This window comes from Nicotiana tabacum, chromosome 16 (genome assembly GCF_000715075.1).
Source record: "Nicotiana tabacum cultivar K326 chromosome 16, ASM71507v2, whole genome shotgun sequence".
Lineage (NCBI taxonomy): Eukaryota > Viridiplantae > Streptophyta > Magnoliopsida > Solanales > Solanaceae > Nicotiana > Nicotiana tabacum.
The window spans coordinates 50,188,962-50,215,338 of NC_134095.1; the positions used below are offsets into that span (position 1 = coordinate 50,188,962).

General features: G+C 36.8%; 1 protein-coding gene across 1 annotated transcript; it reads left to right on the top strand.

Annotated features, from left to right (window-relative positions):
- The first annotated feature begins 15,650 nt into the window (after positions 1-15,650).
- On the top strand, positions 15,651-20,884 carry LOC107811618 (uncharacterized). The gene is made up of 11 exons (XM_075232085.1): positions 15,651-16,033; positions 16,363-16,429; positions 17,333-18,139; positions 18,404-18,703; positions 18,853-18,883; positions 19,300-19,362; positions 19,454-19,552; positions 19,652-19,874; positions 19,966-20,086; positions 20,175-20,452; positions 20,794-20,884. Exons 1-11 carry the CDS (start codon positions 15,651-15,653, stop codon positions 20,882-20,884), a joined length of 2,463 nt encoding a protein of 820 aa, XP_075088186.1.
- The last annotated feature ends 5,493 nt before the right edge of the window (positions 20,885-26,377 follow it).

Consider the following 26,377-nt stretch of genomic DNA (forward strand, 5'->3'; position numbering starts at 1 on the left):
AGTAGGTGGTACAGAAACTCTAGATACTAGGGGTACCACCAGCCCATCCGGTTGCAGATGCTCAGGACTATATGGTTCTTGTCATGCCTGATGATGAGTATCGTAGATTGGAGAGGTTTGGGAGACTCTCCTTCATATTTTGGAGGAAAGGATGCCCAGGGTTTCTTGGATAGATTTCAGAGGATTCTCCGTACAACATTCTGACCAGTGGGGTCCCATTCACTACTTTTCAATTCACTTGAGATGCCTTCACTTGGTGGGAGGCTTATGAGAGGCGTAAGCCAGTTGGTGCAACGCTACTTACATGGTATGATTTCTCCATTCTCTTTATGGAGAAGTATGTGTCACAGTCTCGCAGAGAGGAGCTGTACAGACAGTTTGAGTAGTTATGTCAGGATGATATCACTATGATACAGTACGGGATGAGATTTTCTAAGTTAGCCCGTCAAGCTGGTTGGTTGGTTCCCACAGATAGGGAGAGGACCATGAGGTTTGTTAATGGCCTCGCATATCAGCTGCAGATACTTATGACCAGAGAGAGGATGTCTGGTGCTACTTTTGAGAAGGTTGTTAACATTGCTAGGGAGATAGAGTCTTTTCGCCACCAGGAACGGGTTGAGAGGGAGGTCAAGAGGATTCATTGATCTGGTAGTTTTGGTGGGGTTCCTTCTGGAGGTCAGTTTCACCACGACAAGGGTCATCCCTACAGGCATGCTCAGACGACTCGTCCAGTTCACCGTGGTGCATCATCTGGCCATGGTTCTCACAGTTCTCAATAGGTTCACTCATCTCTCAGTACCCTCCCAGCTCAAAGTTCGACTCATGCACCATTAGCTCAAGGTTCCTCTATGTCGGGTCTTTCTAGCGGTTATCCTGATGCTCGGAACTCTCTTCAGTCTCCACCGCCGTTTGTAGGGAGAGGTTGCTTTAAGTGTGGAGATTTTGGTCATATCAAGAGGTACTTTCCTTGCCTTATGGGAGGTTCATCTCAGCAAAGGAGTCATCCTTCGACTTCAGCACCAGTTACTTTGCCACCCACCCACCCAGCTCGGGGTAGAGCTCAGTCATCTAGGGGCCTCCCTAGAGGGGGAGGCCGATCAGGTGGTGGTCAGGACCGTTTCTATGAACTCCCTGCCAGACTAGATGTTATTGCTTCAGACACAGTGATCACAAATATTGACTCAGTATGTCACCGAAATGCTTCTGTATTATTTGACCCTGGTTCCACCTATTCATATATATCATCGTATGTTGCCCATTATCTGGATATGCCTTGTGAGTCTTTAGTTTCATCTGTTCATGTATCTACTCCGGTGGGCGATACATTATTATGGACCGTGTGTATAAGTCGTGTGTAGTGGCTATTGGGGGATTGGAGACTAGAGTTGATCTTCTACTGCTTAGTATGGTTGATTTTGATATGATATTGGGTATGAATTGGTTATCTCCATGTTATGCTATTTTGGACTGTCACACTAAGGCAGTGACGCTGGGGATGTCGGGATTGCCATGGATTGAGTGGAGAGGTTCTTTAGGCTATGTTCCCAGTAGAGTGATTTCAAATTTGAAGACCCAGCGGATGGTTGGGAAGGGTTCTCTTTCTTGGCTTTCATGAGAGATGTCGGTGTAGAGACCCCTACTGTTGATTCTATTCTAGTGGTGCAAGATTTTCCAGATGTATTTCCTGCAAAGCTATCGGGCATGCTGCCGGACAGGGATATTGACTTCAGTATTGATTTGGTATCGGGTACTCAACCTATTTCTATATCGTATCGTATGGAACCAGAGGAGTTGAAAGAATTGAAGGAGCAACTTGAGGAACTCCTTGATAAGGGGTTTATTTTGCCTAGTGTGTCCCCTTGGGGTGAACCAGTTCTATTTGTGAAGAAGAAGGATGGTACCATAAGAATATACATTGATTACAAGCAGTTGAACAAAGTCACAATCAAGAACAAGTATCCTTTGTCGCGTATTGATGATCTATTTGACTAGCTTCAGGGAGCGAGGGTATTCTCCAATATTGATTTGAGGTCGGGGTATCACTAGTTGAAGATTCGGGATTCGAATATTCTTAAGATAGCTTTCAGGACCTGTTATGGTCATTATGAGTTCCTTGTGATGTCTTTTGGGCTGAACAATGCCCCAGCAGCATTCATGCATCTGATTAACAGCGTATTTCAGCCATACCTCGACTCGTTTGTTATTGTATTCATTAATGATATCCTGGTGTACTCTTGTATCCAGGAGGAACAAGCCCAGCATTTACGGATTGTGTTGCAGCAGTTGAGGGAGGAGAAACTTTATGCTAAGTTCTCCAAGTGTGACTTTTGGCTCAGTTCACTAGCTTTCTTGGGGCACGTGGTGTCCAGTGAAGGTATTCAGGTCGATCCGAAGAAAATAGAGGCGGTTCAGAATTGGCCCAGACCGCCCTCAGCTATAGATATTCGGAGCTATCTTGGTTTTACTTGCTTTTATCGTCGATTAGTGTAGGGTTTCTCTTCTATTGCATCGTCCTTGACCAAATTGACCCAAAAGGGTACTCCTTTCAGGTGGTCGAATGAGTGTGTGGCGAGCTTTCAGAAGCTAAAGACTGCCTTGACCACAACTCCAGTTCTAGTTCTACCATCGGCTTCTGTTTCTTATACAGTATATTGTGATGCTACTCGGATCGATATTGGGTGTGTTTTGATGCAGGAGGTAGAGTGATTGCTTATGCTTCGCGCCAATTGAAGACTCATGAGAAAAACTACCTTGTTTATGATTTGGAGTTGGCTGCCATTGTTCATGCATTGAAGATCTGGAGGCACTATCTCTATGGTGTGTCTTGTGGGGTGTTCACTGATCATCGTAGCCTCCAGCACTTGTTCAAACAGAAGAATCTCAATTTGAGGTAGCGGAGATGGTTGGAGCTGCTAAAGGACTATGATATTATTATTTTGTATCATCCGGGAAAGGCCAATATGGTGGCCGATGCCTTGAGTAGGAAAAAAATGAGTATGGGCAGTCTTGCATTTATTCCTGTTGGGGAGAGTCCGCTTGCAATTGATGTTCAGGATTTGGCCAACCAGTTTGTGAGATTGGATATTTTGGAGCCCAATTAGGTTCTAGCTTGTGTGATTTTTCGGCTTCCTTATTTGATTTCATCAGAGAGCGTCAGTACAATGATCCTCATTTTCTTGTCCTAAAGGACAGAGTTCAGCATGATGATGCCAGAGATGTGACTATTGGAGATGATGAGGTGTTGAGTATGCAGGGCCGGATATGTGTTCCCAATGTGGATGGGCTACGGGAGTTGATTCTTGAGGAGGCCCATAGCTCGCAGCATTTTATCCATCCGGTGTGCCGCGAAGATGTATCAGGATTTGAGGCAGCACTACTAGTAGAGGAGAATGAAAAAAGATATAGTTGGGTTTGTGGCTCAGTGTCTCAACTATCAGCAAGTCAAATACGAGCATCAGAGACTTGGTGGATTGCTTCAGAGGTTAGAGATTTCAGAGTGGAAGTGGGAGCAGATGACCATAGATTTCGTAGTTGGGCTCCCACGGACTTCGAGGAATTTAGATGCTATTTGGGTGATTGTGGATCGGCTGACCAAGTCCGCACACTTGATTCCTGTGAGCACTACCTATTCTTCAGACCGATTGGATGAGATTTACATCAGAGAGATTGTTCGCCTGCATGGTGTGCCAGTTTCCATCATTTTAGATAGAGGCATGCAGTTTACATTGCAATTTTGGAGAGCCGTGCAGTGAGAGTTGGGCACTCAGGTTGAGTTGAGCACATCATTTCATCCTCAGACAGACGGACAGTCCGAGTGCACTATTCAGATATTGGAGGATATGTTACGTGTGTGTGTCATTGATTTTGGTGGTTCATGGAACCAATTTCTGTCACTCGCAGAGTTTGCTTACAACAACAGTATCAGTCGAGTATTCAGATGGCTTTGTATGAGGCTTTATGTGGGAGGCGGTGTAGATCTTCAGTGGGTTGATTTGAGTCGTACTAGGCTAGACTATTGGGCACTGACTTGGTTCAGGATGCTTTGGACAAGGTTAAATTGATCCAGGAGCGGCTTCGCACGGCATAGTCAAGATAAAAGAGTTATGCCAACAGGAAGGTTCATGATGTGTCTTACATGGTTGGGGAGAAGGTTCTGCAGAAGGTTTCACCCATGAAGGGTGTTATGAGGTTCGGAAATAAGGGCAAGTTGAGCCCTCGATTCATTGGGCCTTTTGAGGTACTTCAGAGGATTTGAGGGGTGGCTTACAAGCTTGACTTGCCACCTAGCTTGCCGAGTGTGCATCTAGTATTCCATGTTTCTATGCTCCGAAAGTATATTGGTGATCCTTCTCATGTTCTAGATTTCAGCACGGTTCAATTAGATGGTGATTTGAGACGATGGCTATTTTGGAGCGGCAAGTTCGAAAGTTGAGGTTAAAGGATATAACTTCAGTGAAAGTGCAGTGGAGAGGTCAGCCCATGGAGGAGTCTACTTGGGAGACCGAGCAGGAAATGCAGAGCAGATATCTACACCTATTTGAGGATCCAGGTATGTTTCTAGACCCGTTCGAGGATGAACGTTTGCCTAAGAGGGAGAGGATATAACAACCCGACCAGTCGTTTCGAGAGTTGTAGCCCTCTTCCACCATTTCCTGCTTCTTTTCTGTTCTACAGCTGTATTATGACTTATCAGGTTAGTTGGTTTGGGTCCAAAGTGATTTCAGAATGAATTAAGACACTTAGTCTCTTATTTGAAAGCTTAAGTTAGAAAAGTTGACCGGATGTTGACTTATTTGTAAAAGACCTTGGATTTGAATTTCGATAGTTCCATTAGCTCTATTAGGTGATTTTGGACTTAGGAGCGCGTCCAGATTGTGTTTTGGAGGTCTGTAGTAGAATTAGGCTTGAAATGCCAAAAGTTGGAAATTTTAAATGTTTGACCGGGGGTAGACTTTTTTATAGTGGGGTCGGATTGGATTTTCGGAAGTTGTACTAGGTCTGTGGTGTCAGTTGTGACTTGTATGCAAAATTTGAGGTCAATCGGACTTGATTTGATAGGTTTTCACGTCATTTGTAGAATTTAGAAATTTCGAAGTTTATTAGGCTTGAATCCGTGTGTAATTCGTCTTTTTGATGTTGTTTGAGGCGATTTGAAGATTTGACTAAGTTCGTGTGATGTTTTGGGACTTGTTTGTTTGGCTGAGGTCCTGAGTGTCTCGGTTGAGTTTCGGGTGGATAACGGATCATTTATGGCTTTTGAGATATAACTGATCTGCTGGGTTTTTTTGTTGCTGGTTTCCTCTTACGCGTTTGCGAAGCGAACCTAGAGGTTTAGGAGGATTTATTTTTCACTTTCACGATAGTTTGGGAGTAGAGTGCATCACGAACTCAAGATGGGGAACATGTTCGCGAAGAAGATAAGAGGCAACTTGGGACCCCATTCATTTGGTCTACGCATTAGCGGAAATGAGGTCGCATTCGCGATGAGAGGAGTCAATAAAGGTTCGCGCTCGCGAGTGGTTGATTGCATTCACGTAGAAGGGATTTCTGGTCAGAGGCAACTTGTGCTTCGAGAACGAGGGTGCTTCCGCATTGGCGAAGGAGGCGTACATGGGCAGAATAAGAGATTCAAAAACGAGAGTTTTGAGTTCATATCATAAAATTGAATTGGGAGCTCGGTAGAAGGCAATTTTTGGAGAGATTCTTGCGTGGGTGTTTGGGGTAAGTGATTCCTATCTAATTTTAGTCAAATTCCATGATTATGTCTTGAATTTCACCACTTTATTTGTGATTTGAGGTGGAAAATCGGGAAAAAGAGGAAGTGTTCTTGAGATGGAATTTTGAGGTTTTGGATGGAATTTTGTTATCGAATTTGAGTAAATTTGGTATGGTTAGACTCATGAGTGAATGGCTTTCGGTTTTGTGACTTTTGTCAGATTTCGAGACGTGGGACCAGGCGCCGGGTTTGAGCCGATTTTGGATTTTTGGCTATGATTTGGTATTCTTCTTGTGAAATTGATTCCTTTAGCCTATATTGATCGTATTGTATTACTTGTTGTTAGATTCAGGACGTTTGAAGGCCAATTTGAGAGGCAAACGCATTGCGGAGTAGGATTTTGCTCGGTTTGAGGTAAGTAACACTTTCAAACTTCGTTCTGAGGGTTCGAAACCCCAAATTATGTGTTATGTGATTGGTATTGAGGTGACGCACATGCCAAGTCATGGGCGTGCGGGCGTGCACCGTGAGAATTGTGACCTGGTTGATTCCATAGCACTGTATATGACTCTATCTTGTTAATGTCTGTGTTTCAACATGTGATAAAGTGATTGAGATGTAAATCATGCTAGATATCATATTTAGGCTTGATGCCGGTACAGTTGGGCCTTTAGAGGCCGTTTCTTGATGTCATCTCACTGATTTCATTGGTATTCTGTGCTCACTCATATTTATGCATTTTTATATCATATCTCAGTCTCAGTTATTTATTGATACATCATATCATTGTTCTGGGTTAGTTTCACGACACTGTGAGCACGTGGGTGAGACTAGAGAGATTGATGACTGAGTGAGGCCGAGAGCCTAATTATGAGTAACAGTTATCGGATCGGGCTGCACACCGTAGCAGTTATATTGATTTGTGATATCACTTGGGCTGTAGGAGCCCCTCCGGAGTCTGTAACACACCCCTAGTGAGTGCATATGATATTATTGAGGGATGGATCTTTCCTGGATATGGATCTTGTCCGAAGTACTTGATACTTGGAGATGGATCTTCTCTACAGGGCTGGATCGCCCTTTTCCTCGGTACTGGGTGACTTATAGTAAGTGATGTATATGTTCCGGGATGGATCTTCCTTGGACCGGATAGGCTATATACAGTACCGAGTGGTTGAGCATTTGAGAGTGGGAGCACATGGTGCATTTCATACAGTATGTGCATTGGCATATAGAGATAGTTGAGTTATATATCTTACATTGTTTGGATCTGTATATACTTTACTGCTTTGAGCTGTCTATTTAACTTGAAAGCATGCCTATGTTTCTGCACATGTATTTCTATTTTATCTATTCCGGTTGAGTTCGTCACTACCTTTCAGTCCAAAGTTTGGACTCGTTACTTACTGAGTTGGTGTACTCATGTTAATTCCTGCACCTCGTGTGTAGATCCAGGTGATATCGGTCGCAGCAGCAGTTGCTGATTGAGGTTTCTGAGTTTGGAGACTATCGAGGTAGCTGCACGGCGTTTGTGGGCCTTGACTCTCTTCCTTTATCATTTGTCATATTTTCAGTTTATTTCTCTAGACACTGTAGTGGACTGTATTCTAATTTAGACGCTTATGTACTCAGTGACACCCCGGTTTTGGGCTGGATTGTATTGTATTTTGGGATTTATTATGTTTTTCAAAAAGGTATCTTTAAATGTTAAATACTTTCGTTTTATTTTCAAACTTATTATTGTTGTGATGGGTTGTTGAGTTGAGGCTGGTCTAGTTTTACGATAGGCGCCATCACGGTGGTCGATTTTGGATCATGACATATCCAAGCAATTTTCATGGAAAATGTGACTGCAACTTTCAATCTTCCTCCCTTTATCTCCATTCTCGAAATCACATAAACAAATCGAACAATCAAGTGGTTCAGTGGCAGCTAAAGCCAGTAACTTCCTCTTTTTGTTCACAAATTTAGAGCTTTTCTTGTCTATGATTTTATTGTGTTTTTTTTTTCAGGCTCCGTAGATACGAACTAAATAGAACAATAAAAACCAGCAGCAGACATCTCAAAACTTGAGGAAACCATGAAAAGAAGAAACTGTTGATCAGTTCGAAAAAATGAGAGAAAAATTTAGTGAGAGCTGGCATTTTTTGTGTTTAGAATATGCTAAAAATAACAGAAAGAAGAAATACTAGTTATAGTAAGTGTAGTACTAAAATGGTATATATAATTTAATTTGGAGGCGGCGGCTCGCTGCTTTACGGATATGCTCTACTTTAATTAGTTGACTTGCCGCAGTTATATTTGGGATGAGTAGTCTATTTTTGTGGAATAGAGGGTCAGTGTGCTATAAGATTATTAACTGAAATTAGAAAAAATAAAAGATATGACACAAATATGATGGTCGTTAAAAATCTCAAAACTTAAAAAGTTTTTTTTTAATTAAATTCCATGCCAAATCAAATTAGGTTTAAAATAGAGGGAGTATACGTTAAGAAGAAGGTGCACTAGTGCAGACTGTTATGTCGAGGAAGAGTATCAAGTTTATTTTGTTAGAAAATTCCGGCAAAGGGGGAGAATTGTTAGGTGTTTGCCATAATTTTCATACCATATTTGGTTTTCCTATTTGTTGAAGGAAAGGGCAATATAATTACCTTAATTGGGTTTTCCTTTTTGTAGAAGAAAATTATAATTCTCCTATATTTGGCTAGTCCTTTTTCTTGTAGGAAAAGGTTTGGACTTCTATAAATTGAGGATTTTTCCTTCTCATTCAGTAGCATCCACAATGTAGCCATATGGGGTAAAGAGTCGTGTTTATCACCTTCTTCACATAGCCTTCAACAGGTTGCATCTCCAAATCTCCACCACAAAGTTTGTCTCAACGTGCGTAGCACACTGGTCAAATTTCTCAGACAAAAATCACGATTATCGTCAAATATGTTGCGGCTAGAACTGAACCTGCCAAGATGAACCTGTCTTGAACCTCGCTCTGATACCACTGTTATGTCGAGGAAGAGGCAAACACAAGTGACACACTAACACTTGTCCCATAAAGTTCTCCCCCTAAACACGACTCTTTACCCCATATGGCTACATTATGGATGCTATTGAATGAGAAAGAAGGATCCTCAATTTATAGAAGTCCAAACCTTTTCCTACAAGAAAAAGGACTAGCCAAATATAGGAGAACTATAATTTTCTTCCACAAAAAGGAAAACTCAATTAAGGTAATTATATTGCCCTTTCCTTCAACAAATAGAAAAATCAAATATGATAAGAAAATTATTGTATACACCTAACACAGACATGATTTTCTCGTCGTAACAATTAGTTCCAAAGGTCAAGTTTTGTTAGTTTGCATGACTCAAATTCAATGTTTTTGACTTTTTTGTTGCTTTCTAGCCCCTCTTGTTTCCTTCTCACTGCCAGGAAATAAACTAGGCCCAACGCTCGTCAATTTGGCTATTTGACTCTTCCAAAATGTGGCTGGTCTTTTACGCTTTTCTTTTTCTATGAGATATCGATTTTTTTTTAATTTTAAATATCAATAATTTAGTTATACATATTGATAGTGTAAGAATTAATTATCTATATAATTTAACTTATTATAGTAGTAGTAACTGTCTTATTTTACAGATTTTTAATGTCACTTACTATGAAATTTTAAAAAGTTCTGCCAAATTTTTGTCATGAAAATAACTTTGGTAGATGGACTTAGAGCATATTTGGCCGAGCTCTATGAATTGTCTACTTCGAAAATAACTTTTATCAAAATAACTTTTCAGATAAGGACTTTTGGAATGAAACAATTTGTGCTTGCCTAGTTCATCTAAAAAGTACTTTTTTAAGTATTTGATAAACAAATTATGTCTGACTAATCTTTTCAAAAAGCGCCTTTGAATGTTAAATTGCAAAAATATAAAATAAATTATTAAGGTCATCTTCAACCCTTGCCTCTATTTTCTTCTTCAAAATGGAGTAAACTCCAAAATGAAGTAAAGTTACTCCAACCATTACTCTATTTTTTACTCCAAAAAAGAATATTTCATTTTATACTCTTCTCTCTTCAATATTATATTATTATCTTTTATTTAAATTCTATTTTCTTATTTCTATTAAAGAAATTCTATCTTTTTTCTTTTATATATATTCATCACATATAATTTATATTAATCCTTTCTTATATTATCATTTAATATAAAATTATTTATACCATAAATTTTTAAATAAAATAAGTTGTAAGCAAATATTATAGATTATATATATTAATGGATAATTCAAATAAAAGTGAAATCATTGAGATACATGATAATTAAATACATATTATATTATGGTAAAATTCAGATTAAATACTATATAAATATTCAACATTAACCTCTAGTATGCTCCCATAAATGATCTATTAATACATTACGAAGTGCAAAATGAGCATCTTTGTCCTTAATTCTTTTGTGTCGAGCTAAAAATTGTTCAAATAGTTGATTTTCATCAATTTTACATTAAAATAATAAATCCACGAAAATTAATTTATCAAAATTATACGCTAAATTTAAGATGTAAAATTAATATTATAAAGATATTACATAAACATAATTAGGTATATATAAAGAAATCAATTAAAAGTGTTAAATAATAAAAATAATAATAAAGAAATAGGGAATAGTAATGGAGGAGACGAAAAGTGTCACTCCAGCGTTGGAGATGGCCTAAGATTCATTTTACAACTAGTACTATTTAATTGGAGAAATAATTTTAAATATCTTTACTTTAAATGAGTATAAATAGTATATTACAAAAATCAGAATTACGCAATAATGAACAAAAATGTTGCTTTTTACATGTCATTAGTTTTTACTTAAATGATTTCTCTATTTCTTTAGTTTGGGGCCTATCTATAATATCTTCCGAACTGTCGGTTGTCGATCATGCTGTACAGGTTAACGTTATATTCTTTCCCAAATGCAACTTCAATGTTTATGCCATTGTCGGCATGTAAAATGTGAGTATAGTTACGTGAAATGATCCTTTCTTTCTCAATAGTCGGGGCTGAACCGGGTAGGTTTGGAATTTTAGCATGTTTATGTTGTTAGATCGTTCTAAATTAATAACATATATATATATTGATCAATAAATTTTTTAAGAAAAATACAGAGTTAAACTAAAACTACTGAATTCGACCAAATCCGTAATCTAAATTCTAAGCTTTGCCCCTGATAATGCCAACTTGACATTAAAAGATTTAATGAGAACCACACACTGATAACCTACGTATATATTATTGGGGACTACTAACACCTATTCCTTTTTTTTTCCCGTAAAAATCATTTTTAAACAAGTACTCAACAAATCAAATTTGTGACTAAAAACACCTGTGGGTAGAACATCGATTACTCAAGCCAGAAAGCAATAGAAGAGCAAGTTCTTCCTCAAAGAGATTAAACCTCAGTCCTTCATCTTCAACTGTCTGGATCTCTTCAACCATATAGTTCGGTATAATCACACTCCGGCAAAGCGGGCAATTACTGTTTTGTCCCTTGCCATGCATTATCCATTTATCCAGGCAATTTTCATGGAAAATGTGACTGCAACTTGTAATCTTCCTCCCTTTATCTCCATTCTAAAAATCACATAAGCAAATCGCACAATCAAGTGGTTCAGTAGCAGCTAAACCCAGTAACTTCCTCTTTTTGTAGAGCATTTCTTGTCTATCATTTTCTTGTGCTTGTTTTTTTCTAGCCTCCGTACATATAAACTTAATAGAACAAATAAAACCAGCAGTAGACATCTAAAAACTTGAGGAAGCCATGAAGAGAAGAAACTGTTGGTCAGCTCGTGAAAATGAGAGAAAAACTTAGTGAGAGCCGGCATTTTTTTGGGTAGAATCTGCCTAAAAAGAACAAAAAGAAGAAGTACCAGTTATAGTAAGTGTAGTACCCATTGGTTGTCATCATGATGATGATAAATACAGTACTCCCTCCGTTTTATATTAAATGGGTACTTTCCTTTTTAGTTTGTTCCAAAATAAATGATATATTTCTAAATTTGGAAATAATTCAACTTTAAACTCTTTCATTTTATCCATTTACCCTTAATGAGAAGCTTTTATAGCCACACAAATGTCATGGCCCCACAAACTTTTTACCTCTTAAGCTTTTAAGATCACAAATTTCAAAAGTCTTCTTCTTCTTTTTTTAAACTTCGTGCCGAGTCAAACTACGTTATTTAATATGAAACGGAGGGAATAATACTAGAATGTTATACAACAACAACACATGCTCCGTATATTCCTATATGTGGGTGTAGGGAGGGTAGTGTATACGCAGACCTTATCCCCTACCTTATGTAAGTAGAGATGTTGTTTCTAGAGAGTACCAAAATGGAATAGATATTTTAATTTGGAGGTTGGGGCTTGCTGCTTTTATATCAGACCCATTAAGTGATTGTAAAATTGGAAAAAACAAACAGACTTAATGGTTAAGATTTGAATAATTAAAATTCAATCTAAAAAACATAAACACACTTAATGTCTGACACCTAAATAATTAAGATTCAGACATCCATTAAGTACAAATAAATTAAATGAGGCTTAAATATGCTCTACTTTAATTGACTTGCTGCAGTAATATTTGGGATTACTGGTCTATGGTATCTTTGCTTTAAATAAGTATAAATAGGATAGATTTACAAATATCAAAATTACGCATTAATGAACAAAAATGCTGCTTTTTACATGTCAACAGTTTTTACTTAAATAATTTCTCTATTTGTTTAGTTTGGGGCCTACCGGTAAAATCTTCCGAACTGTCGGTTGTTGATCATGCTGTATCCAGATTAACGTTATATCCTTTCCCAAATGCAACTCCAATGTTTATGCCATTATCGGCATGTAAAATGTGAGTATACTAAAGTGAAATGATCCCTTCTTTCTCGGAGTTGGCACTGAACCTCTTAGATTTAGAATTCTAGTATATTTAAGTTATTAGGTCGTTCTAAATTAAAAATTTGTACTTATTCAATGAATATCTTAAGAAAAATTCAAAATTGAAACAATAACTACTGAATTCGATCGAACCTATAATCTAAACTCTAGCTCTGGGCCAGATCCACATGCCAACTTGACATAAAAAGATTTAAGAGAGCCACCCACTTGAGATAACCTACGTGTGTGTATATATATTATTTGGGGACTATAACCCCTATTCCTTTTTTCTTCGTACAAATCATTCTTAAACAAGTACTTAGAGGTGTCAAACGGTCTGGGTTGACTAGGAACAGGCCCGATGCTTAAGGAGCCGGGTGGGCTGGGTTACTGGGGTTAGGGGGTTGGTCCGTTCATTTTAATTCATTCGGTTAACCGGACCGATCAAACCCGGTCAATCAAAATTCCTGTAGAACTAGTTAACCGGCCCGATCCGATTTAATGGCTAGATTTTTTTTAAAAGGTTTTAGAGTCTAAGGCAATACAAAACCTTTGAATTTACTCTTTTTCGTTAATTTACTTGTTAAATGTAAACCTTTCAATTTGTAAGTTTGAATTTTGAAATAAATGTAGCACTTGTAATTTATACGTGCAATTTTTTTTTTCCATCTTCATTGTATTCTTTATATTATTACTTTATATTAATATAAATTACAATAGTTATACAAAATACAAAATAAATAAATAAATAAATAAATAATGCACTAATCCGGCCCCGCCCCTTGGACCCGTAACCCTTACGATTCATTTTTTATCCGGGTGGACACGGACCGTTAAGCCCGATAAAGACTAACCCGTAACCGACCCCGGATAGGAAATCGGCCGGTTTCATTTTTTCCTAACTCGGACCGGCCGGCCCACCCGTTTAATATCCTTACAAGTACTCAACAAATCAAATTACTCATTTTACCACACAACTATTATGGTATATTTAAGATTATAAATTTAAAAAATTTTATCTTTTTAAAATGTAATTTCGTATCTAATTAGACTAGGTCAAGAATATATATAGTATACATCAAGAAGAGAAGGTGTAGGCGTATTTTTGACGCGTTAAATTTCTCAGAAGCTTCTTTTAAGATCTTGATTTTTTACTAGACTTATTCGTGGTGGTTTCTTTGGATTCTTTGTAACCTATTTGTCAATAACTTAGGCAAAGGTAAGGTAACTAGGTCTTGGAATTCAAAAGAAAACTACAATTAGTCCCAATATAAAGCCCAAGTGTTACTTCACATCAGTGTTTTAAAAGGCTTTTTTTGGGACTCGCTTCGGGGCTCGTTGCGAGACTTAATTTTGTAAGACTTATGCCCCCAAACGCCCGATCGTGCACTGATAACTAGGAATTTTGACGCATTTTATACTCCTTCTTGCTTATGCTTTGATTAGAAATTCATACAAAATAGTCCCAAAAGGCTCACAAGTTGTGCTTGATTGTAGGTTTGATCAACAAAGTGACAAGATGTCAAAGATCAGCTCAAAAGGAGTGAAATTTGCACAAGTACCAAGACAAGACAAACGCTCAGGCAAAACAGTCCCAATGCGGCCGCACACCATTCTGTGCGGTCCGCACAAGGAGTTTCAGAGAGGTTGATTTCCAGGCAAAGAGACATTGCGGCCGCACTAGGTTTTGTGCGGTCAGCACTGAGATCAATGTGACCGCACTCAACTTTGTGCGGTCCGCACAGCCAAGAATAAGTTGGAGTTTTCAAGCCAATACGGTCCGCGCTTCATTTTATGTGGACCGCATTAGAAGCCTCCGCGGCCGCAGTCCATTCTCTACGGTCCGCAGTGCCTGAGTTCAGAGAGATGGGATTTCAAGTTTAGAGCCTTACAGCGGCCGCACACCATTTTATGCGGTCCGCACTAGTCCCTCAGGGGCATTTTTGTCCAGATTTTTCAGCTTAGTATAAATAGCTTCTTTTCCCATTTTTAGGGTATCAGATATTGTAAGCACTAAGTTGCGCTCGTGGGTTCAACTTTCTTAGCCATTTTGGGCAATTTTATCTACTTTTCATCATTGAATCTTGTTATTTGCCTTAGTGATTAATTAATATGAGTTGTTCTTCATCTATTTCTTGCTTTTCTTCTTTAATTATGAGTAGCTATTATACCCCATTTTAAACCGGTTAAAATAAGGTACAACATATAGACAATTCTGAATTTGATTAAAGTTAAAGAGTCGCCACCTAATTAATTATGGTGAATTAGGACACCTAAAGTAAAGTAATGTATTAATAAAGTATAACTCTATTAATGGTGTACTTAACCTAAAGATTCTATGTAAGGGTTCAATTAATCTAAAGGAAAGATTTTTAAGGCACCCTTTAAGATCCATATTAAATGGTTGCCCAACCGAACTAAATTAATTAAGGCTAAGTGTTGTAATGTTAAAAAACAAAAGAATATATTAGCTTCAATAGAAAAGCTTAAAGTAGTGATTAAGTACAGCAACGTCAAGTTTGGACTTAACAATAGTGAACTTGAACTCTTAATTAAGGCAAATATAAGAGAAAATCTCACTTCATACCTATTAGGCCCAAAATATTTACCTTTAATACCCATCCCCAAACTATTTACCCTGCCTACCTAGTCGGCCCAATCTATTTACCCGGCCCCGGCCCAATCTACTCATCTCTCCCTTATCTTCGATCCAGCCCATTCTGCCCATTATTCCCACGTTTTCCTTCTTTCTCTATCAGTTAACAGAGTGCACTTTTCATAACTCCATAGCCAACCGATGAGAACACAAAAGTGAAACACATTCGAGTTGTAATTTTTTTCTTCCGATTCCGTTCTATCTCTTCGTCTAGTACCTAATTTTGGGTGACATTTTTTCTTTGGGTGAATTTTTTGCTTCTGAAAGTACATTTTAGTGAAAGTGGGTTTTCAAAATCATAGGATTTTTATGTTTTCCTTTGTACTTTTATGAATCAATGTCTATGGGTTGTTGTTTTCTCTATGGGTCGGAAGAGTTGTGCGCGTAAATGGTGGCGCTTTGGACAATATCATTCTTCAAAAGAAGTAGCTGCTGAATCCGTTGCCTCAGCCATGTCTGGGCCTAGTTTTTCCTTATTTTCTGATTCTCAGTCTCCACTTAGTCGTAACTCTAGTAGTAGTCATGTTGAAAACACAACTGAAAATGTAGAATTAGAGGGTGGAAAAGGCAAAAATATTAATGTCGCGTCAGTCGATGAAACTCCCTACCTGTCATTACCCGACACAAATTTCGAACCAGTCATAGGAGATGTTCCTGTGACTGATAAGGGAAAAGGTAAAGTTGTTGAGGATTCTGAGTTAGGGGAAGCCGACGTGAATCCGTGCCTGAAACAGAGACTCAACCAGTAGATGTTGATTGTAGCGATGATTCTTAGTTAAAGAAGAGAAAAATTTGTGCCGCACCCAAGAAGGTAATTTTCTTACAATTATGATCTTTGCGATTTTTAATGTATAGTACATTGTTATTTTTTGATTTCTTATTATGCTTTTGTATTATATTATAGTTATAGTCAGTTGTGTTAATTTTTTTGAATTAAATAGACAGATTAAATTAATGTTCTGCTTGAGGTTTAAAAAAATGGTCGCTGATTCACTAGTGCTGTCAATCAGTAGTTGTTGTTGTCAACCAAATTTATTGAAGCCAGAGCTGCTCTGTGTGATTTCTGATTTTCAGCTTTGCATTAGATGATTTTGTACGTAATCTAGTGTTTAGGCCAGTTGATAGTGGTGGGGAGAAGCAAGTATAGAAGGAATGGGACCGTGTAAGTTATGTGTGCAGAATGAGCTTTTCTTTATAGGTGGCATGGTGTGGATGGGGTCAATGTGCAGAAGCCCCACGGCCTTGGCTGGTGACCACCACTGGCATTGATTATAGGCAGGCATCGGGGTAGAGTGATCATGTATGGGGCGTTTTCTGAATAACACCCATTGTCCCTTTTGAAACATCTGAAGAATCCCTTAACCTTAAGTAATAAGTTAGGACATGATTGACTTATTTTCTAATGAAAATGATTTGTTGAATTGGTGCTAAGTAGTATACAAAAAAGATGCCAGGTACTCAGTTACATGATTGACATAGTACTTGAGTCTGGAAGGGGGAGGCAATGCTATTTGACATAGTTTTTCTAAAAAATTGCATTTATGTTCTTTATCTGATTGTTGCGTAACTGGTATTTTGTTGCAGTGGCAATGGCACGCATGATGTTTCCCATAGAAGTTTTGTGCCTATAGACATAGTGTATGTGTGTTATGTGATAGTTTTTATAGTTATAAACAGTTGTTGGAACAACCCCGTACAATTATTTACCCTGTTAGTATAGCTATATACTATCATATGTTTCTGGATCTTTTTTTAGTTGTCTTCGCTATTTGTTTTTCCTTTAATAATAGTAGTATCATACAGTATCTTGAAAATACTTTATAGCTGCATTCCTTTTTGCTTTTTCTCTTTATTCCTATCTGTTATGTAATAGTAGTATAGTCATTTGTAGTTGCCGGAAATTAGTCAGTATAATTGTATACCCTACTGGTATAATTATATGTCGTGTTGGTATCGTATGGTAGTTGTGATATTTTTAGTTAGTTTAGTTGCATTTTAAGTGAATTCTATTTCTGAAATTATTTTATATGAACATGTTTTGCAGTGTTGGGATTTCTTTGTGCCTATTGAATTAGATTATAAACCAAAGGTTGATTGGGATACCAATTGCCATGTTATTCATCAATTGAAAGCGAATTTATCAAAGCGGCAACTTCGACTGTTTAAGAAAACATGCTTTGGCTATTTTTTGGATCTGCCACCAGTGATTGTGCAGATTCGTATTATGCACCATTTGCTTATGAGAGAAGTACATCATGAGGTTAAAAATGAGATGTGGTTTGTAGTGAATGATTCTAGGTTGCGGTTTGGCTTGGGTGAATTTGCACTTGTTACTGGGTTGAAATGTAAGGGTGGTACAAGTATAGAGAGCATAGCAGAGAATAGGTTGATTTCAAAATATTTTGGGACTGCATCCGTGACATTTGCCCAACTAGCAGACTGTTTTAAGAAGAAGAAATGGGAAACGGATGATGATGCGTTGAAGATAGCAGTTCTGTATTTTGTCAACAGCTTCTTATTTTCTCAACTCAAAACAAAGGCTATTTCACGGTCTTACATTGACTTGGTTGAGTCTGGTGATTTTAATAATTATCCCTGGGGTATAGATGTTTATAAAGCTACAATTGACTCGTGTTCCAACAAGTTTCAAGATAAGCCTTCTTTTTATAGACTTGGTGGCTTCCCGTTGGCTTTACAGACTTGGTTGTATGAATGCTGCCCAAGTTTGGATGGTCACTTTGTTGATCATCTTGGAAACAACAAACTTCCACGAATTTTGAAATGGGCAGTCATGGATCAAATCCCGAATGAGCGAGTTGCTTTGCAAATGTGTAGCTTGCAACGCAAGCAGGTAATTTTCTCATAGTTTTATTGTCTCTCTTAATGTTTTGGTACACTAGTTTAGTCACAGTTGTAGCAATATCCCAGTTTAGTGATATACTCTGTTGGTATACATGTATACTATATTGGTATCATGTATACTATATCCCAGTTCAGTGATATACTCTGTTGGTATACATGTATACTATATTGGTATCATATGGTAATATGGATCTTTTTTCTTTCATACTTTATTATCATTTCTATTTCTAACTAGTGTGGTTAATAATTTCAGCTAAAGAACATCACCCCAACTGATGATGAGAAGAAACAATTTGATGTGCGTGGTCTAAGTTTTGAAATTGAAGTTGAGTGCACTGACAGCCAACCCAGCCAGCCCGATAGCTTTCAGGTTTTTGGCACTCAATTACCAAAGACACAAAGTATGCCTGAAAGTACTGGAGGTGATTCCCAACCTACCAATGCTGAGATAATGAAGGAGTTACAAGCTTTGAAGCTTTTTGTAGAGAACAAGTTTGAGGAGGTGCTTGCAGCTATTGGTAGGCAGTCAGTGAAACCAGAGGGAAATTCAGCGGTATTCATCTTTTATATAATATAATGCTATAGTATATTGTTCAAAGATGCAATATATGCTTATAGGATGCTATTCCATTCTTTACTTATAGTGCACATAGTATTCTTGTAATATACATAAGACTAAAATTGTTAATTTCTCATTTTCAGCACAAGCAACAGGATGATGATTTGCGTTCTGGTAAAATGTTGTATATGTAATTTTTGATTATTTTTTATTTATTTAACTCTATGTATTTGTGCATTGACTAATCTTTTTTTTAAAAACTTTTTTCATCCCCCTTCGTAAATGAGCATGATTTTGGCTTGGATTCTAACTTTGAACTATCTGCATCTGCAATTGATCAAATCACCGCTATTACACAACAAGCAACATATAAGCAGTCATCTCATGATGTTAAAAAGTCGGGTCCTGCTCCGCTGCCATCAAGAATCCCTGTACAGACACGAGCAGATGTTGTTATTGAGTCTAATACTGCTCCACAGGGTACGATGTTGATGTTACTAATTCTGTAGTTAGTATGTAAATGATAGGCTCTTGATTGATTTTTATTTTTTATTTAAGTAGTGATGCTGATAATGCTTTTATGTGTTTAGCATGTCGGATTGATGGTGTTGGCCAAGTGGATGTTGGTGGAAGTAATGTGAATTTGCCTTCTGGTAATGTCTTCTATATATAACTTTTCATTCCTTTTTTCTAAATTTCTTAACTTTGTATATTTATTTATTCACTAGCATTTTCTAATTTAAGCTCCATGTCGACACGGGGGTGATCTTCACTTGGATTCTGATTTTGAATATACTGATTCTCAACTTGATCTAATTGCTGCCATTACACAAGGAGGGAGACGTAATGTAAATCAATCTGGAAATGATATAACAACTCGTGCTGTAAATAAGCCTAAACCTGATCAGTCGGTATCAAGAAATATTGTTCAGATATAAACAGATGTTGAAACTACTCCTGCAATTTTAACACGGAAAAGGCGCCCCGCAGCTGTAAAACAGTCACCGTATAGGAATGACTGGCAATCTGGTGTTAGTGCAGTTGGGGGATCCTCGAAGGTTATCAAAGGAAGATTTCCATTTGTAAATGACATTTCAGAGACGGTTGATTTTAAGCTTACGACCGCATTCTCAAACTTTGTTGAAGCAAATATGCAATTGGGAGAGTGCGTATTCGTTTCCATGTACTTTTATTTTCATTTTTTCTTAATGTTTGTTGTTATATTTCTTATCCATATCTTCTTTTATACGAAATAGGGAAGTGTATTTACCTGGTGATCAAAAGCTAGAGCCTTGTTTTGACTTTGAAGTTGAACAGATTGATGATAAGACGTTTTTCCATACCTTAAACTATTCTGGCAGGCCGCTCTCTAGTTCGGTATGTGTACTGCTTTTTATTTTTGTTGTTGTAGTAGTTCATTCATATTGTTAGTGGTAGTCATGTTTTCTTCCTCTCTTTTTTGCAGCACTTGAATATTATATTCTACTATCTTAGGAAGAAGGCGAAATATGGAATCAATATGCCAATCAAAGTCACAACTACAAATACTCTTTTTAATAATATCATTCAAAGGGTTTTCACACAATTTGTAAAAGGTGGGAAACAAGATCATTTGATTGATAGATCAGACGATATCATGGAGTACATGAAAGGATTTAGGATGCATTGCAACACTCCATGCCACCAGGTTGATCATGTCCTTTTTCCAATTAATTTGGCAGAAATTTGGCATTGGATATTGGGGTGTGTGTCATTCCACAAGAGATGTTTTTATGTATATGACTCGCTACATAGTTGAAAGCACAAAAAAGCTATTCAGAAAGTGGCAAAGGCTTATGCTGTGTTGATCCCCCTATTTCTAGTTAGTATTGAATTTTATAACCAAAGAAGTGACATTGTAGTAGAAAATGGTCTGCACATGGGAAAGAAGTTGACTAATCCTTTTGATATTGAACTGATTACAAATCTGCCAACACAGCAAAATTCATAAGAATAGTTACTTTTTTTTACTTTGTTTTCCTCATTCATATTAACATTTTCACTTCTAATTGATTTTTATATTCTATTCATTTGTTTTATTTCAGAGATTGTGGAGTATATGTTGCTTGCTTTGCAGAGTATATTATTGAAGATCTTCCAATCTCTGTTGCCAATTTTGATGTGGATGGTTTTTGAGCTAGGTTTGGTATACTGTTGTGGCACTATGGGAGGAACAAGTAGTTGCATGGCGAATCAAGTGAATCTGAGGCTCCAGTAGCACCTAAAAAGACTCGTGGAAAGAAACGCAAGAAGTAGTATAGGTCTCTTTTTGGTTTTAGTTAATTGTATCATGAAAACTTTGCAAGATTTTAATAGTTTTTGGTGAAGTATGGTATTATTAGTAGTAAATGACCTTCTGCTGATTCAAGACTGTAGGAAACTTGTGCCTTTATAAAATATTTCCAGTTGCTAATGTTTCTTTGGTCATATTTAATTATTCTGGTTCAAAATATGTGGTAATAGATTTCTTCAAGTATATGGGGGTTATCAGTATAGTTATGTCTCTTGATGCTGAAAATTTGCTGATTTTGTTTCCGATTTCAGCTTGTTATTAGGTTTTTCTTAGGCTTCTTCCATAAAGTTATTGGTTTATTAGGATGTCGAGGTCCATTCCTTTGCCAGAGGGTAAGGTTTAATGGATTCAGCAAGTAAAAATTAGGGGCAGATGAAGTGAACACCTCCAGCAACATACAAAGTAGTTGTGACAGAAGTTAAATGATCTGCTTTCGAATGTGATGATGGTCTAAGCTTTAATGTTCATCTGTAGTTTTAGCATAGATGGTGTATTAGTATAGTAGAACTATATACCAATCAGGTATAATATACCATTTGGGTATCACGTTGTATTTGACTCATCTTTTTTCCTGCAGCAACTAGATGTAAGTACTGACATGAGTTGCAAAGTGTGCGCATTTTAGGTATCACGTTGTATCTGGTGCACCATTTATATTTCTGCGCATATTTTGTTTTAGCCATATTAGTGCAATACCACTATATACCAGCGAGGTATACAAATATAACATTGGGTATCACCTTGTATTAATGTACCTGATGATGCACAAATAACTGCATGTAAATGGCTTCCAATTTGTTATAGTTCAATACAGACATGAGCTGCAAAGCGTGCACCACTTCTATTTCTGCACATATTTTGATACTAATAAGGTATACAGATATACCACTTGGGTATCACAGATATATTTTAGCATCTTTTTTCCTGCAGCAACTAGATGTAAATGCATCCCACTTTTATATACTAAAATAGAAAATAAACAAATTCTTATTGAAAATACAAGTAGCCATATAAATTTGTTGCCAAAAAATAATTTCGTAAAGAATCATCATACCAAATATATGTCCAGTGCAAGAAATGCATTTTATTTTTTGTTGTTCAAATGTTATGATTCTACAATATATGAGTTGTATAAAAACATTGAAGCATTATATCAATCTCTCTTTGGAATATTTTGGCATGTTCTCCGGTCGTGTCCTTTTCTCCCGCATAGTGCACATGTAACTGTATTTCCTTCCCAGGCTCCTATGCCTCTCTTCTTTTTAGGTCTTCTTGGTTTGATTTTTCCTTTTGGTGGCAGTACCACCTGCGAAGAGACATCTTCTGGAATTTGCCACATTGTTTCATCTGGTAATGGATTTACTGGTATCTCATATGTTTTCAGCAAGTAGTCTATGTTGTAGTAATCCGAGCAATACTTGTATGAATCCATATGGAATTTTTGTATAACTGCCATTGCATGTGGACATGGAATATCGTCTAGCTGAAACCTCCCACAAGTGCAGTTTCTTTCATGTAGGCGCACCACATTTCTTGTTTGGCCATCAATTACTAAATGTAAGAATTCAGTTGATGGCAACACCTAGTATAATTTTAATTAAGAAAAGTCATTAGCTATATGAAGTAATAGTATTTCTTAAATAACAATATTCAGTTGTTTAGTGAAATCACTAAGGTAAAAAAGTAAAAATACAGTACATGCAGTGTTTTTATGATTTTGAAAATGCATACTGTCATCGTCTGTGATAAGATAGTATTATCTGCCAATATTTTTTCATACTTTGCACCAATCTTCATAAATGATTCCACTGCATCCTTCCGATTGGTGTAATTCCATTTTTGAATCAATGTTGTCATAAAGTCAAGCAAATTCACAACTGGGAGGTCTCTTGCGTGCTTGTTTGCTGCATTTACTGATTCCGCAATATTCGATGTCATGGTCATGGTTCTATTTGCCTTGGAATACGCCCGGGACCATTTATCATATCAAATATCTATCAGGTATGTTTTCACTCTACTATCAATAACTTCTAACTCTGCCATATGCATGTTGAATTCTTCAACAGTGTATGCTCTTGCTAAAGCAAAATATACTTCTTTGATTTATTTTTGGCTCTTCCTGAAGTTTGTCTTTATGTTGTTCCACAGATGGAACATACATGCACAATGAGGGACTTCTGGATAGACAATTGAAGTTGCTTTCCATATAGCATCATGCCTGTCTGATACAATGCACATTCCCTCTCTTTGTCCATAGGTTTCTCTCAACTGCACGAAGAACCATTCCCACGATGCATCATTTTCCGAATCAACAATTGCATATGCGAGGGGTAGAATTTGTCCTGTAAACCCAAAGAACAAAATATCAATTACAACACACTATATTAATTTAGCATTTCATATAGTAGTATAGTCATAGGTAGGTGCAGGTGTGTAGCAAAACAACTATATACTCTGTTGGTATACTTGTATACCATACTGGTATCATATAATATTTGAAAATATTTTTTTTTGTTTCTTTAACTGAATGTAATTGGATTGTACACAAAATATTAATTTAGTATTTCATATAGTAGTATAGTTATAGGTACGTGCAGGTGTGTAGCAAAACAACTATATACTCTGTTGGTATACTTGTATCATAAATATTTGAAAATATTTTTTGTTTCTTTAACTGAATGTAATTGGATTGTATTCTTACCCTCTGTGTCTTGCGTGGAAGCCGTGAGTATGGTCCCTCTATATGTTGACTTTAAAAAAATTCCATCAACTACAATTGTTGGCCTACAATAGGCCAATCCTCTAATCGATGCATATATAGTTATGAATGCATACAAGAAGCTCCCATCTACTTCAGTGTGTAGTCGTGTCACTGATCCTGGGTTAGCGTACTCTAACATATAAAGATATGTTGGCATTTTCTTGTATGATTCACTTGGTGATCGTCTCAATAATTGCATTGCTTTTTCTTTTGATCTCCATGCTTGCATGTAGCTTAAGTCCATACCATATGCTTTTTGGATGTCTCTCTGGATATCTGTTGGTGTATATATGGTTTTCGGGTCAACAAGTTTATCTTGTACCACAGCTGCAACAAAAGCTGAGACAGCTTGCTTTTGTGAACAAAATCTCTTATCAGTTAAACAACTGTGGACAGAATTGAAATCTGTCACTTTGAAAAGATTTGATGCTCGCAGGCTTGATGCTTTAAGTCTCCAAGTGCATCTTTCATCCACGCATTCAAGGATATACCTGTTTATAATACAAATACAGTTATGTATCATGTTTTATTGATAAAAACACACACACAAAAATCCGTACAATTATATACTCACATGGTATACTCTGTTGGTATACTTATATACTGTATCAGTATCATATTTTGCTGATAAAAAATATAGACAAAGCAGCACAATTCTATACTCACATAGTATACTGATTTAGCATACATATATACTATATTGGTATTATGTTTTACTGATAATAACAAAGACAAACCAATACAGTTATATACTCGCATAGTATACTGATATAGCATACTTATATACTATACCAGTATCACTGATAAAAAACACAGACAAACCAATACAATTCCATACTCTCATAGTATACTGATTTAGCATACTTATATACTATATAGGTATCACATAGTTTTTTTACTTGAAAACATGCAGACGAACCTTCTTGGGCATGATTTATGAACCCGATATTGACATTTTTCTCTAACAGCATACTGTTTCATAACGAGAGCCAGCAGGTTCTTGTCTTCGTAAATTTGTCCTTTTTCAACATTTTGATGAAATTGATCAGTTATGATGTTTGCATCATCAAGTTCTAAAATGGCGTCATCTCCTTCTTGCACATCAAACGTAGTAATCATATCAGTGCTTTCAAATTGTGCAATTTCTGGTGAAATTGGAGCAACATCGAAACTGGAGGTGCTTGCAGCTATAGTGTTTTTAGCAAACGACACACACAGGGGAAGTGTTGTCATCCCTGCACTTGATTTTTTCGATTCCATATAAACACTAACACTCATATCGCTACAAATTGTAATTGGTGGATATCCTTGAGCAATAGATACTGAATAACTATTGTTTTACTGTCCTTTTGCAGTTGCTTTGCAATTTCTCTGAGAAGTTGTTCAAATTTCCAATAGGTCTTTATTAGAATTGCATCAACATGAAAATTTATGAAATTATTGTTATCATCCCATTCTCCACTATGTTGCAGCAGAATTGGAATATTTTCCATGATTCTAAAGTTATAATCACTTTTATGTCCAAAATTGAATCTCAACAATGCAAATTTCAACAGTGTTCGAAATCAACAGTGTTCGAAATTTCAACAAAACAACAGCGAAATCAGACCTCTAGATCTCCAGATCTCCAAACCTAGATTAGAATTTTCAGCTAAAATTCAGAAGTTTAGCTCCGAAATCAAAATCAAACCAACAGCAAAATCAAAATCTGAAGAGAACAGCGAAATTAAAATCCGAATCAGCATCTCCGATCTGTTTTTTCACACTTACTGCTCTTCGATCAGTGGAAATCTCAATTTTGTGCGCTAATTTTCTGAAATTTTGAAGAGCTTCTGCGTTTTTCCACGTTTGTGCGCTAATTTTCTGAAATTTTGAGCAGCTTCTGCGTTTTTATACGTAGGGCATTAAAAGCGTGGGTAGCTATTTTGTGACTGTCGTTTATTTATTAAATGGGTAGGAGTTGTAATTATTTAGTGGGTAGAATTTTTTAATGGGTAGGGGAGGGTAAATAGTTTCACTTTTATAGGTAGTCCTGTCTTTTCCCCCAAATATAACCCTAAAGAAAAAGGCTTAAATCTGAAAAAAGAAGAAGCAAATGAATGGATAAAATAGATACTTTTGTCATGGACTAAAAGTAAAAAATGGGAGGAAGTTTGTATAAACTGATTACGGAATCTGTTCTATAGTTCAGGAAAATGACTTTTGGACTTGTATGGTTTTAAAATGTTTTCCAAGTTAGAACTCATTTTGGTTTCGAAGTCTATTACGAATTGAAAGAAATAGAGTTCAAAGTTAAAAGTTATTCAAATATTACGAAAAAAACAGATTTAGACCTCACGTTCCCCGCAAATGGTTACTTGAAAGCTCTATGATTTTGAAAGATTGATTAGGTCTAAACCAACCAAAGGAATTAAACACTTACAGTACCCTTAACTTAACAATCATCATCCATAACAAATAACAACACAAAAGATAGGCCAATGAGAACTAAAAGGAATAATTGACTGGCTTCCCAGCCAGCATCCCATAAGGGATAATTTTGTTATTTCCGCCTCTATATCAAGTAGGATGAGAA

Bases quoted from the DNA above. Each gene is read 5' to 3' on its own strand.
- LOC107811618 (XM_075232085.1), top strand. From the start codon at position 15,651: ATGGGTCGGAAGAGTTGTGCGCGTAAATGGTGGCGCTTTGGACAATAT. The intron at 19,363-19,453 runs GTAATGTCTTCT...TTCTAATTTAAG, and splicing joins TAATGTGAATTTGCCTTCTG to CTCCATGTCGACACGGGGGT. The intron at 19,875-19,965 runs GTGCGTATTCGT...TATACGAAATAG, and splicing joins GCAAATATGCAATTGGGAGA to GGAAGTGTATTTACCTGGTG.